We start from the raw sequence: 15,333 nt of genomic DNA, 5'->3' as shown, positions 1-15,333 counted from the left end.
ATCCATGAACTCCCTCCCTAACAGCACAGTAGGAGTACCTTCACAACACAGATTGTAACAGTTCAAGAAGGCAGCTCACCACTACCTGCTCAATGGTGACTGGAGTCAGTCAGAGGCTGCATAATCCGTGGTGAGTGACTCACCTCCTGACTCCCAAAAGCCTTTCCTCCACCTTTAAGGAACAAGCCAGGAGTGTGATGGAATTGCCTGGATGAGTGCAGCTCCAACAACACTCAAGAGGCTCGACACCATCCAGGACAAAGCAGTCTGCTTATTCAGCAGCCCAACCACCACCTAAAACATTCACTCCCTCCACCACCGGCGCACCGTGACTGCAGTGTGTACCATCTACAAGTTGTACTGTAGCAACTCGCCAAGACTTCTTCGACAGCACCTCCCAAACCCGCGACCTTTACCACCTAGAAATACGAGGGCAGCAGGCTCATGGGAACACTATCACCTCCAAGCTCCTCTCCAAGTCCCACACCATCCTGACTTGGAAATATATATCGCTGTTCCTTCATCGTCGCTGGGTCAAAATCCTGCAAGTTCCTACCTAATGGCACTGTGGGAGCATCTTCACTACTAGGACTGCAGGGGTTCAAGAAGGCGGCTCACCACCACCTTCTCAAGGGCAACTAGAGGGTGGCAATAAGTGCTGGCCTTGTTCACGACACTCACAGCTCGAGAATGAATGTAATAAAAAAAATATATACCTCTTGCAACTCATAAATATTCTGCGACTTTTTAATACTGATCTGCAGGATGTTCAGGATGCCTCTGTAGATGTTTAGGATATTTTCGGATATGCCTGGAGAGGCGTAAATGTTTCCAACTCTGCCATGGCTGTATTCAAACTTTATCGGTTTGCTCAGTTGCGCGCTCAGCTTCCGAGTCAGCTTCCGAGCTGGAATAAATTGATCGTCGGGCGAAATCCCGCTGTACTCTTGAATTTGAGGTGAGATAAGCTTGAAGATGGAAAAGCAAATAACAAGAATTTAAAAAAAACGTTATGTGCTTTTGAAGAGCATTGATCTACCTTTTTAGGAGTTACTGTTCTTTCACTGCCTAATAATTATAAATTGTCACCATCATAGGTGAAGAAACTAACTGTATGTAACACTGTGAGTTTTATTCATGGCTCCGTGATTTGCAGCCAGCAGGACCCCTGTTATAGTTGCCTGGCTGCAAATTGAACTCTTCATCAAACATTAAAGACTCAGCAGGGGAGAAATTGGTCCTCATTGTGTCTGTTTTCCAGGTGGAAAATAGAGGGGGCAAAAAGTACCAATTTAAATGTGCTATTTCCTGTGCCTCAAGGACACCCGAAATACGTCCGTTGTCGTATTGGCCTCAGACGATATTCAGGCGTCCTGGGTGGCCACCTTAAACAGGCAGTTAAGCCTATTGCATATGTTAATGAGGGGCCTAGCGCCTGTTAAAGGACCTAAGGTGTCGAGAAATTGGGCACCGGGTCTGCTCCACCAGGACTTCCAACTGTTTAATGGGGCCTAACCAAAAACAGGTAGGATTTATTTAAAAATTTACTTCACCGTGGAGCCGGGTAGAGCAGGATTGCTCCTCTTGGGCCAACATAGAAACATAGAAAATAGGTGTAGGAATAGGTCATTCGGCCCTTCGAGCCTGCACTACCATTCAATAAGATCATGGCTGATTGTTCACCTCAGTATCCCTTTCTTGTTTTCTCTCCATACCCCTTGATCCCTTTAACCAAAACGGCCATATCTAACTCCCCCTTGAAAAAATCCAATGAACTGGCATCAACAACTCTCTGCAGTAGGGAATTCCACAGATTAACAACTCTCTGAGTGAAGAAGTATCTCCTCATCTCAATCCTAAATGGCTTATCCCTTATCCTTAGACTATGTCCCTTGGTTCTGGACTTTCCCAACATCGTGAACATTCTTCCTGTAAAGTCCTGTCCCTGCAGTGCAGATTCACACGAGGCACATACTGAAGTCAAGGTCACTCAGGACCTGCACCTTTATTACACAGCTCTCGAATGCCACACTTGCCTGAGACCTGTCCTTATATACCTGTCTGGCACAGGTATCCAGTGTCTCCTGCAAGTGCACCCCTGGTGGTAAGGTAAGCTTGTGGTTACAGGTCATCTCTAGTTACAGTCATGTATAGCATGGTAAGATACAGTTATATACAGTAGTGTGAGATACATGACATCACCCTCCCCCAAGGTCTTATTGTCTTTATAGGTTCAGTCTCTCAGGTGGTCTACGCTCTCGCGTGGAGCGTCTTAGTTGTGGTTCAGTTGTTTGCCTTGGTGCCTGTTTATCTTTCAGTGTGATTGCTGGTATCTCGCCTGGGCTGTCTGTTTCATTCAGTATGATTGTTGGTGTCTCACCTGGGCTGTCTATTGGGATTGTCCTTTCCTCAGGTTGTTCCCTCTGTCTGTCTACCAGGTGTGGTGTGAGTTCCACATTGTAGTCTGCCTCTGGTTCAGCAGTGTTGTTGGTAAATCTACTTTTGACTTGGTCTACATGTCTCCGGCAGGTTTGGCCATTGTCCATTTTTTTCCTTCCTTGCCTGTTACTGTCCCTGCAAGCTATTTAGGACCCCTGCCATAGTTTAGCACAAACACTTTGTCCCCTACCTCATTCCCCCTCCCCCTTGAATTTCGGTCATGGTACTCGGTTAGTTTACGGCGCTTTGCCTCAACGATTTCAAGCATGTCTGGGAGGATTAGTGAGAGCCTTGTCTTTAAGGTCCGTTTCATTAATAGTTGCGTGGGGGGAACTCCAGTCAATGAATGCAGACGAGATCTGTATGCCAGCAGCAGTCGCGACAGACGGCCCTGCAACGTGGGACCTTGGATTTTGAGCTGCCTTGTTTAATGATCTGCACTGCTCGCTCCACCGTGCCGTTGGAGGCCGGCTTGAACAGTGCCGTCTTAACGTGATTTATGCCGTGGTCACTTATAAAATCTTGGAATTCTGCGCTGGTGAAGCACGGACCATTATCACTGACCAATATGTCAGGAATGCCGTGCGTTGCGAACATGGTGGAGGTTGTGCTCGAGTTTAAAATGGTGCATTCGATCCACTTAGAAAATGCATCTACAACTACAAGGAACATTTTACCCATGAATTGGCCCGCATAGTCTACATGCACCCGCGACCACGGTTTGGTGGGCCAGGGCCAGGGCCAGGGGTTCAGTGGAGCCTCCCTGGGGGCATTACTGAGTTGGGCACAAATGGTGCACCGTCGGACGCAGAGCTCCAAGTCCGCATCAATGCCAGGCCACCAGACGTGGGATCTGGCTATGGCCTTCATGAGAACAAACACCAGGTGCTCGCGCTGGAGCTCCCGGACAAACGCCTCTCTGCCTCGCAAGGGCATAACTACTCGGCTGCCCCATATCAGGCAGTCTGCTTGTAGTGACAGCTCATGCATGTGCCTATTGAAAGGTTTAATCTTCTCGGGGCAGGCATCGCGAGCCTCTGCCCAGTCACCGGTTAGGACACATCTTTTTACTACGGATAACATGGGGTCGCTGGTCGTCCAGGCTCTGATTTGGTGAGCTGTCGTGGGTGAACCTGTGGACTCAAAGGCATTGATTGCCATGACTATCTCACAGTCCTGTTCGTCAGACCCTTCCGTGGTCGCCAGGGGTAGCCTGCTAAGCACGTCGGCACAGTTGTCTGTGCCTGGTCTGTGCCTTATGGTGTAATCATAAGACGCCAGCATGAGTGCCCACCGTTGAATGCGCGCCGAGGCATTGCCGTTTATTGCCTTGCTCTCGGATAGTCGGGACGTGAGGGGCTTGTGGTCAGTTTCTAATGCGAACTTGGCCCCGAAAAGGTATTGGTGCATCTTTTTGACACCATACACGCACGCGAGCGCCTCCTTCTCCACCATTCTGTACCTGCGCTCTGCCCGCGAAAGTGACCTGGAGGCATAAGCTATGGGTTGTAATTTACCCGCACTATTGACATGTTGTAAAATGCACCCGATCCCATACGCTGATGCATCACATGTAAGAACTAACTTTTTACCTGGATCAAAGAAAGCCAAAACACCATTGGAACACAGAAGGTTGCGTCCCTTATTGAAGGCGCATTCCTGGGCGTCCCCCCAAAACCAATCGCACCCCTTTCTGAGTAGCACTTGGAGAGGCTCCAGCAGCGTGCTCAAGTTCTGCATAAAGTTCCCAAAGTAATTGAGTAGCCTGAGAAAGGCGCGCAGTTCTGAGACATTCCGGGGCCTGGGTGCCAGGCGAATTGCTTCTGTTTTGGATTCTGTTGGGCGGATTCCATCAGCGGCAATCCTTCTGCCCAAAAATTCAACCTTGGGCCCGAGAAACAGGCACTTGGATTTCTTAACACTTAGGCCTACCCGGTCCAACCGCTTTAGTACTTCCTCCAAATAGTGGAGATGGGAGTCGGTGTCCCTGCCCGTGATAAGTATGTCGTCTTGAAATATGACCGTCCCCGGGATGGACTTGAGCAGACTCTCCATGTTGCGCTGGAATATAGCAGCTGCCGACCTGATGCCGAATGGGCATCGATTGAACATGAAAAGGCCTCGATGTGTGTTGATGGTGGTGAGTAGCTTCGATTCTTCGGTCAGTTCTTGCGTCATATACGCAGATGTGAGGTCTAGTTTCGAGAAAAGTTTACCTCCAGCCAATGTGGCAAATAAGTCTTCCGCTCTGGGCAGCGGGTATTGGTCCTGTAGGGAGACTCTGTTTATGGTAGATTTGTACTCCCCACAGATTCGTACAAATCCATCAGGCTTCATGACTGGGATGATGGGACTTGCCCAGTCGCTAAATTCCATGGGTGAGATAATGCCTTACCGCAGAAGCCGGTCCAGTTCATGTTCAATCTTTTACCTCATCACATAGGGCACAGCTCTAGCATTGTGATGGACCGGTCCAGCATCCTGTGTGATGTAGATTTTAACTTTAGCCCCTTTGAAGGTGCCCACACCTGGCTGAAGGAGATGTTCAAATCGACTTAGAACTGTTGAGCAGGCGGTCCGTTCCTCTGACGCCATGGCGTGAGCATCATCCCATTTCCAATTTAGTTTTGCCAGCCAGCTTCTCCCCAACAATACTGGGAGATCTCCGGGACCAATCCACAGGGGAAGTCGGTTCACTGTCCCTTTGTGTGTGACAGAGAGCATGGCGCTGCCGAGGACTGGGACGATTTCTTTGGTATAGGTCCTTAGTTTGGTGTCGACCCTTGTGAGTTTTGGTCTGCCTCTTTTGTGCGGCCACAGCTGTTCAAATTGTTGAGCGCTCATGAGAGATTGACTCGCTCCCATATCCAGCTCCATGTTGACGGGCATCCCATTGAGTAGGACCCTCATCATTATTGAAGGCGTCTTGTTGTAGAAGCAGTGGCCATTGATTGTGTTGACCCGCTGTACATCGGTGTCCCGGGTACTGTTCTCACCGTCTTCTGGTCCGCTTTCCGACCCTTCCGATTCGTATACCAGCCGAGCTGCCGTTTTTCTGCACATGTGGGCCAGATGCCCTGTATCGTCGCAGTTTCTGCAAACAGCATACTGAAATCAATACCCCCTTGATGAGTGCCTTCCCCCACATCTCCAGCACAGACCGCTTCCATTGTTTCCAAAGGATGAGCTGCGTCTGGCTGATCTCTCTTGAGCTTCTCTCAGTTTGTAGTTGATTGCTCGCATTGTGGGTTGATGAGGTGTGAACGGCCATTCATGTGGCCCTTGATGGCTTCTGGCACCACTGCCTGCTGTTGAGGGCCTGCTCTCCTGTCTTTGTCTGTGTGTGGGGGTAGCGGCTTGTTTCACGCTGTGAACCCCTTGTTCCGATGTTTCGTTAGTTGTCGTACCCGCAGTGTAGATCAACCTCGTCTCTTCTTCTCCTGCCAGGAAAGTCTGTGCAAGCAGTGCTGCTGCCTCTCGGGTCAGGTTCTTGGTCTCTATGAGCTTTCGGAATATGTCTGCGTGGCCTATTCCTTCAATAAAAAAGTCTCTCAGTACTTCTCTCCTTAGTTCATCGGAGAACTCACATAAGCTAGCCAACCTCCGAAGTTCTGCCACGAAGTCGGGTATGCTCTGGCCCACACAGCGTCTGTAGTTGTAGAACCTGTGTCTGCCCATGTGTAGGCTGCTCGCTGGCTTCAGGTGGTCTCTTACCAGTGTGCTCAACTCTTCAAACGACTTGCTTGCTGGTTTCTCGGGTGCCAGTAGGTCCTTCATTAAGGCATATGTTTTCGAGCCATAGCTGGTCAAGAGATGGGCTCTTCTCTTGTCTGCCTTATCGTCGCCTAACCAGTCTTTGGTTACAAAGCTTTGCTGGAGCATTTCTATAAAGTCTTCCCAATTATCTCCAGCATTGTATTTTTCATCTGAGCCGTTGGTCGCCATTCTGTGGATTACGAGTTAATCCTGTAACTCGTCGCCACTGTGAAGTCCTGTCCCTGCAGCACAGATACAGACGAGGCACATACTGAAGTCAAGGTCACTCATGACCTGCACCTTTATTACACAGCTCTCGAATGCCACACTTGCCTGAGACCTGTCCTTATATACCTGACTGGGTCAGGTATCCAGTGTCTCCTACATGTGCACCCCTGGTGGTAAGGTAAGCTTGTAGTTACAGGTCATCTCTAGTTACAGTCATGTATAGCATGGTAAGATACAGTTATGTACAGTAGTGTGAGATACATGACTCTTCCTGCATCTAACCTGTCCAGTCCCGTCAGAATTTTATATGTTTCTATGAGATCCCCTCTCATCCTTCTAAACTCCAGTGAATACAGGCCCAGTCGATCCAGTCTCTCCTCATATGTCAGTCCTGCCATCCTGGGAATCAGTCTGGTGAACCTTCGCTGCACTCCCTCAATAGCAAGAATGTCCTTCCTCAGATTAGGAGACCAAAATTGAACACAATATTCCAGGTGAGATCTCACAAAGGCCCTGTACAACTGCAGTAAGACTCGCTGCTCCTATACTCAAATCCCCTAGCTATGAAGGCCAACATACCATTTGCCTTCTTCACCGCCTGCTGTACCTGCATGCCAACTTTCAATGACTGATGTACCATAACACCCAGGTCTCGCTGCACCTCCCCTTTTCCTAATCTGCCGCCATTCAGATAATATTCTGCCTTCGTGTTTTTGCCACCAAAGTGGATCACCTCACATTGATCCACATTATACTGCATCTGCCATGCTTTTTCCCACTCAGCTAACCTGTCCAAGTCCCCTTGCAGCCTTTTAGCATCCTCCTAACAGCTCACACTGTCACGCAGCTTAGTGTCATCTGCAAATTTGGAGATATTCCCTCATCCAAATCATTAATGTATATTGTAAAGAGTTGGTGTCCCAGCACTGAGCCCTACAGTACCCAACTAGTCACTGTCTGCCATTCTGAAAAGGACCCATTTATCCTGACTCTCTGCTTCCTGTCTGCCAACCAGTTCTCTATCCACAGCAGTACATTACCCCCAAATACCATGTGCTTTAATTTTGCACATCAATCTCTTGTGTGGGACCTTGTCAAAAGCCTTTTAAAGTCCAAATACACCATATCCACTAGTTCTCCCTTGTCCACTCTACCAGTTACATCCTCAAAAAATTCCAGAAGATTTGTCAAGCATGATTTCCCTTTCATAAATCCATGCTGATTTAGACCGATCCCGTCACTGCTTTCCAAATGTGCTGCTATTTCATCTTTAATAATTGATTCCAAAATTTTCCCCACCACTGATGTCAGGCTAACCAGTCTATAATTACCCGCCTTCTCTCTCCCTCCCTTCTTAAAAAGTGGTGTTACATTAGCTACCCTCCAGTCCATAGGAACCGATCCAGAGCCGATAGACTGTTGGAAAATGATCACCAATGCATCCACTATTTCTAGGGCTACTTCCTTAAGTACTCTGGGATGCAGACTATCAGGACCCGGGGATTTATCGGCCTTCAATCTCATCAATTTCCCTAACACCATTTCCTGCCTAATAAGGATTTCCTTCAGTTTCTCCTTCTCACGAGACCCTCGGTCCCCTAGTATTTCCGGAAGGTTATTTGTGTCTTCCTTCATGAAGACAGAACCAAAGTATTTGTTTAACTGGTCCACCATTTCTTTGATCCCCATTATAAGTTCACCTGAATCTGACTGCAAGGGACCTACGTTTGTTTTCACTAATCTATGCTATCAGTGCTATTATAGGCTGCTGCTGGCCTGTACTAGCTTCCCCCACTGCCGTCCTGTTCTCGTCCCCTCCACAGAACTTGCCTGAGGGCCTCTGCCGGTGTGGCAAGTGTGCCAAATTGTATCCCGGTATGTTGGAAATCTGCCTCTGGAGGCATGGCAGGCCCTCACTATTGTTACAAGGTGGCCTGAGGCCCAATTCCAGCTGAGCCTTGGGCCTCCTGGTTGACGGGGGGTGTGCTGTAATCGCGCCATCAGTTAATGCACCTGGAAATGGGCCAGAACAAATGATTATCCCAGTACGCTCATAAAAGTGCCCACAAGGTCCGTCAGAGCACTTTACAGTGCACTGGAGTTATACTCAGGGTGACGCCAAACCGAAAGGGTGTGATTGTCTCACTGAGGGTCCGACATCACGCTATTCTGGACTTGCATTGCCACTTTTATGTATTGGGCCGTATAACTGCATCGTCAGATATTAAGGTCGTGGTGTCTTTATCATTAAAATCAAATAAAAGTGTATTGTGATAACCAGTTTGTGATAGAGCAGTGTTTTACAGTGATTTCTGTAACAAGTCCATTTATTTCTTGTGGGAGATGGGTTGTTGGGGGGGGGGTTGGTGGTGTGGGGCGTGGGGGCGTGGTGTATGGGGTGTGGTGGGTGTGGGGTGGGGCTTGGGGTGTGGACGATGGGGTGGGGCATGGGGTGTGTTGTGTGGGGTGTGGGTGATGGGGTGGGGCATGGGGTGTGGGTGATGGGGTGGGGCATGGGGTGTGTTGTGTGGGGTGGGGTGTGGGCGGGGCATGGGGTGTGGGGGTTGTGGGGTGTGGGCAGGGCGTGGGGTGTGGGGGTTGTGGGGTTGGGTGTGGGCGTGGCGTGGGGTGTGGGGGTTGTGGGGTGGGGTGTGGGCGGGGCGTGGGGTGTGGGGGTGGGGTGTGGGCGGGGTGTGGGGTGTGGGGGTTGTGGGGTGGGGTGTGGGCAGGGCATGGGGTGTGGGGTTGTGGGGGTTGTGGAGTGGGGTGTGGGCGGGCCGTGGGGTGTGGGGGTTGTGGGGTGTGGGGTTGGGTGGAGGCTTGGTAGTGGAAAAGTAGGTGTTGAAATGCATAGTTAATAAGGCTGTTAAGAAAAGCGTACGCGATCTGTTACTTTACAAATAGAGGCATAGAGTACAAGGTGAGGGGAATATTTTTAAGCAGCAAATTGTTATGATCTGGAATGCACTGTCTGAAAAAGTGGCAGAAACAGATTCAATGGTAACTTTCAAAAGGGAGTTGGATATGTACTTGAAAGGAATAAAATGCGGGCTATGGGGAAAGAACGGGTGGAGTGGGACTAATTGGATAGCTTGTACAAAGAGCCGGCAAAGGCACGATGGGCCGAATGGCCTCCTTCTGTGCTGTAGGATTCTATGATCCATTAAAAGCACATTGTACTGATTTATCAAGGTCAGCATAACGCCACCGGCAAATGTAAAATCGCCATTCGGGGAAATGGCAACACGTGGCAATACAGGGCTAGATTTTAAACGTGCTGCTCGGCCTGAAGCTGGTGTTAAGAATCAATCACCCGTCACAGAAACTACCTCATTTCCATCCCCACTGTAAATCCACGGAAATAAAAGCGGGCCCTTTCTGTAACGCACGGCCAATCCCACTCGGCAGCTCAACGGCCGAGGGGCCATTGAAAGTCTCAGGCTCGGTTCAGCACAATATGGCAACTCATTATAAAATAGGCAACCGTTTGTGATGGTCACACCTAGGTATTATTTAAATAATAGAGATATCATTATTAATAATAATAATAATAATAAAACTGCATGTGCTGGAAACCATCAGTAGGAATGGCAAATTCTGAGAACACACAGCAGGTCTGAGAGCATCTGAAATGAGAAAAGGGTGGGCTAACTGTTTGAATTTCAGAATTGTAAAGGGGAAGGAAGATAGACTGGCCCCCTTCTCCCAGCCCCATCGCCCCTCACAACCCCCGCACCGCCCCCACCTCTTATATGACTGACTAAAGCAAAGTTACTAAATTAGAATCTACGAGTTGTAACCTTACCTGTTCTCCCCAATCCCATTTTTTCATTTTGGATCAATTCTGGCAAAGTTTCGCTAACTGAAGTGTTAACCTGTTTTATCTCTTTTTTTTTCCAGATGCTGACAGGCCTACTTTAAGTTTCAAGAATTTTCTATATTCAATTCAACAACTCAGGGTAAATGATCAGAACAGGAGCTCTCGGCTCGGGAGCACATATCGGGAAATTGCATGTGCAGCCTGCGATTTTCCATGGGAGCGAGCGAGCTCGGAAAACCCGCCCTCTGATTTTGGTACTATTTAAATTATGGTAGCCGATTGCTCTTTCATCACTTAACTGCTCCTGACCTTAAGGAGATGGTTCTTCTGCCCCATGGAACTTATTTGCACTTTGCTGGTTATCCTAAGACCTCCCTTAGCCAAGCCATCTTCTGGAAGGCCGGTCAGAACGCTCCCTTCATACAGGTAAATGTACGTCTTACTGTGACTGAAGAAAGGCTCTGCAAGTAATGATAGTTAGTGATAGTTTAAGCATGTACAGGGTCAGTAATAACGGCAGACAAAAACGGCATTCTTAAGCCATTTGAAATCCAGAAGGAAAAAAAATCCTTACCATAGTGCACTTGTTGGCTCCCTGGGAGAGGGGAAATAAAGAAAAAAATCAGAAAGAGTGGACCGTTCATGAAATCATTTTTAAATTTTTTTTTGCTCGAATAATTCACATAAGTAATTAAACTGAATATGATCATAGAATCTTACAGCACAGAAGGAGGCCACTCAGTCCATCGTGCCTGTGCTGGCTCTTTGAAAGAGCGATCCGATTAATCCCATTCCCCCTGCCCTTTCCCCATAGCCCTGAAAATCTTTCCTTTTCAAAAATGTACTCAATTACTTGTTGAGAGTTACTATTTGAATCTACTCTCACCTACCTTGGAGGTACTGCATTGCAGATTGTAATATCTCATTGTGTAAAACAAATTCTCCTCATCTCTCCGCTGGGTCTTTGTCTAATTATGTTAAATCTTTGTCCTCTGGTTATCGACCCTCCTACCAGTGGAATCGGGTTCTCCTCATTTACTGTATTAAAACCCTTTAACATTTTGAACACCCCTATTAAATATTTCCTTAACCTTATCTGCTCTAAGGAGAACGATCCCAGCTTCTCCAGTCTCTCCACTTAACCGAAGTCCCTCATAACATTCCAGTAAACCTCCTGTGCGCCCTCTCCAAGCCCTGAAGGATGAGGCATTGTAAACTTACCCACAAGGGCAAAGGCCAGTGCAAAAATAATCCTCCTCATCATAATAAATACCGAATGCAACTGGTGTCTCTCTCTCTTGGCCGCTTTATAGCAAATGCTCAAACACATGTGACCACATGTGCCCGCCCTATTGTGGGACCAATCATTTTCCGCTCAGATTGTTTTGACCCATGCGCTAGTGATGGAAAAAGTATCTAATTTTTGGAGGAGTAGCAGAAATCGGTCAGTCAACAAGATCTTCAATGAGTGTCACTGCAATGATTTTGAGGAGAGATAGGCTTTTCTGTTTTGAAAGTTTATTTGCAATCTCTCTATGCCATACTTGGCACTAGAATTTGGCACTGTCATGCTGCATGGGTTATGGTGACCCACAGTCTGCACAAGTGTCCCCACATGTCAAAAACTTGCTGTTATCATTTTGGCTTTAATATTCAAATTATAAAACTAACTTTTTTATGTTTCATTTGTAAATGACTGGTTGAGTGTATAATAGTGTATTTTAATAACACTTTTGTGTTCCATCTACTGGAAATTACAATGAGCCTCCTTGGGTACAACTCAGGGCTATTTGCCAATTCTGTGTTGCATTTTGGAGGGGGGGTGTTGCATAATCCAAAATTTAAACTAATGATTGAATTGGTAATATGTAGAGAGAGAATTTGTTTGCACAGCTTATAGCCTTGATTATAAGCAATAGGTGCCACAAGGTAACTTGGAGTTAGAGTTGTTAATTAACCGTCCCCATGAGTCAGATGGTGAATACATGACTGTCAGTCCCGCCTCCGCAGGAATCATCAAATGTAGTGGAGAACCAGTGTATCGAACCTTGGTTAGACCTCATGTGAAGTATTGTGCACAGTTCTGGTCTCCATGTTCTAAAAAGGATATAGAAGCACTGGAGAGAGTGCAAAAAATGATTTACCAGGATAATATCACAACTAAGGGGATTATAACTATCAGGAAAGATTGAACAGGCTCGAGGCTCTTTTCTGTGGAAAAGAGAAGGTTGAGGGGTGAACAATTATGAAAAGGTTTGAAGGTTAAAGGTAGAGAAGATGTTTTCAGTTGAGGGGCAGACCAGAACTAAGGGACATAAATTTAAGATAGTCACTGATAAATCTAATCGGAGAAATCAGGAGAAATCAACATTAAGGAGAAATTTCTTTACTCAGAGGGTGGTGAGAATGTGGAACTCATCACCACCATGAGTTGTTGATACGAATAGCATAAATGCATTTAAGGGGAAGCTCAATAAACACATGAGGGAGAAAGAAATAGAAGGATATGCTAATAGGGTTGAATGAAGTCGGATCCTGGCCCAATTACTGTCACCACAAGTCTTTCCCAAATCCACAGGAACGTTTGCTGTATTTTTTGGGACCAATAAGTTTGGTAGCAGCGAAGATTGATGAAATGGGAAAGACACAAGTTAACTTAATATCTTCTTATGTTTTGGGCTTTTTGGTCATCGCTGGGAACCCATTTGTGAGCACAATTATTCAATATTTGTAGGAAAGACCTGCTAAAATGATTCTCTGCAAAGCAATGTTAATGGTGCCCATGTGGGCACAGTAGCATTGTGGTTATGTTAGTGGAATAGTCATGCAGAGGCCTGGACTAATGATCCAAAGACATGAGTTCAAATCCCACCACAGCAACTGCAATATTTAAATTCAGTTCATTAAGTAAATCTGGAACAAAAAGCTAGTGTCAGTAATGACAACCATGAAACTACAAGATTGTCATAAAAGCCTATCTGGTTCATGAATCAATGGAAATCTGCTGTCCTTACCTGGTCTGGCCTATAAGTGACTCCAGACCCACAGCAATGTGGTTGACTCTTAACTGCCCTCTGAAATGGCCTAGCAAGCCACTCGGTTGTAACGAACCGCTACAAGAAACAATAATAAGAATGAAACCGGACAGAACACTCGGCACCGGCTTCGGACACGACAACAGCACACCCAGCCCAGTCGACCCTGCAAAATCCTCCTCACCAACATCTGGGGATTTTTGCCAAAATTGGGACAGCTGTCCCACAGACTAGTTCAGCAACAGCCTGACAAAGTCTTACTAACAGAATCATACCTTTCAGCCAATGTCCCAGACTCCTCCATGGGTATGTCCTGTCCCACCGGAAGGACAGACCCACTAGAGGTGGCGGCACATTGGTATACAGTCGGGAGGGAGTGGCCCTGGGAGTCCTCAACATTGACTCCGGACCCCATGAGGTCTCATGGCATCAGGTCAAACATGGGCAAGGAAACCTCCTGCTGATTACCACCTGCTGCCCTCCCTCAGCTGATGAATCAGTGCTCCTCCATGTTGAACACTACTTGGAAGAAGCACTGAGGGTAGCAAGGGCACAGTAAGGTACTCTGGGTGGGGGACTTCAATGTCCATCGTCAAGAGTGGCTCGGTAGCACCACTACTGACCGAGCTGGCTGTGTCCTGAAAGACATAGCTGCCAGACTGGGCCTGCAACAGGTGGTGAAACAACCAATATGAGGGAAAAACCTACTTGACCTTATCCTCACCAATCTACCTTTTGCAGATGCATCTGTCCATGACAGCATTGGTAGCAGTGACCACTGCTAGTCCTGTCTTCACACTGAGAACACCCTCCATTGTGTTGTGTGGCATTATCACTATGCTACATGGGATAAACTCAGAACAGATCCAGCAGCTCAAAACTGGGCATCCATGAGGTGCTGTGGGCCATCAGAAGCAGCAGAACTTAATTCCATTAGAATCTGTAACCTCATGGCTTGGCATATCCCTTATTCTACCTTTACCATCAATGCAGGTGACCAACCCTGGTTCAATGAAGAGTGCAGAAGAAGATGCCAGGAGCAGCACCGGGCATAACTAAAAATGAGGTGTCAACCCAGGGAAGCTGCAATACAGCACTACATGAATGCTAAACCACGGAAGCAGCATGCTATAGACAGAGCTAAGCGATCCCACAATCAAAGGATAAGATCAAAGCTCTGCAGTCCTGCCACATCCAGTCATGGATGGTGGTGGACCATTAAACAACTGATGGGAGGAGGAGGTTCCATGAACATCACTATCCTCAACGATGGCAGAGCTCAGCACACAAATACAAAGGACAAAGTTGAAGCGTTTGCAGCCATCTACAGCCAGAAGTGCCATCTTGAAGATGATCCATCTTGGTCTCCTCCTGAAGTTCCCACCATCACTGAAGCCAGTTTTCAGCCAATTTGATTCACTCCACGTGACATCAAAGAAACAGCTGAGTGTACTGGATACAGCAAAGGCTATGGACGCCGACAACATCTCGGCTGTCATGCTGAAGTCTTGTGCTCCAGAACTAGCTGCGCCTCTGTTCCAGTACAGCTACAACACTGGCATGTACCCGACAATGTGGAGAACTGGCCAGGTATGTCCTGTCCATAAAAAACAGGGCAAATCCAATCCGGCCAATTACCGCCCCATCAGTCTACTCTCAATCATCAGCAAAGTGATGGAAGATGTTGTTGACAGTGCTATCAAACGGCACTTATACACCAATAATCTGCTCACCGATGCTCAGTTTGGGTTAAACCAGGACCACTCTGCTCCAAATCTCATTACAGCCTTGGTCTAAACATGGACAAAAGAGCTGAATTCGAGGGGTGAGGTGCGGTGGCTGCCCTTGACATCAAGGCAGCATTTGACCGAGTGTGGCATCAAGGAGCTCATTAAAATTGAAGTCAATGGGAATCAGGGGAAAGACTCTCCACTGGCTGGAGTCATACCTAGCACAAAGGAAGATGGTTGTAGTTGTTGGAGGCCAATCATCTCAGCCCCAGGACATCGCTGCAGGAGTTCCTCAGGGCAGTGTCCTAGGCCCAATCATCTTTAG

General features: G+C 47.4%; 1 protein-coding gene across 1 annotated transcript in view; it reads right to left on the bottom strand.

The window, feature by feature from the left end:
* LOC139269106 (vitellogenin-like) overlaps positions 1 to 14,777 on the bottom strand; it is a 114,988-nt gene extending 100,211 nt beyond the window's left edge. The window contains exons 1-4 of the mRNA XM_070888211.1: positions 14,720 to 14,777; positions 13,892 to 13,896; positions 10,553 to 10,702; positions 717 to 968 (exon numbers count right to left, since the gene is read on the bottom strand). Of these exons, the coding sequence (XP_070744312.1) occupies positions 717 to 968; positions 10,553 to 10,702; positions 13,892 to 13,896; positions 14,720 to 14,777 (465 nt within the window). The remainder of the gene's footprint in view (positions 1 to 716; positions 969 to 10,552; positions 10,703 to 13,891; positions 13,897 to 14,719) is intronic.
* Positions 14,778 to 15,333: the final 556 nt, after the last annotated feature.

This window comes from Pristiophorus japonicus, chromosome 8 (assembly GCF_044704955.1).
Source record: "Pristiophorus japonicus isolate sPriJap1 chromosome 8, sPriJap1.hap1, whole genome shotgun sequence".
Classification (NCBI taxonomy): domain Eukaryota; kingdom Metazoa; phylum Chordata; class Chondrichthyes; family Pristiophoridae; genus Pristiophorus; species Pristiophorus japonicus.
The sequence above is the reverse complement of the archived record's forward strand: the minus strand, read 5'-3'. Positions and strand labels throughout refer to the sequence as shown.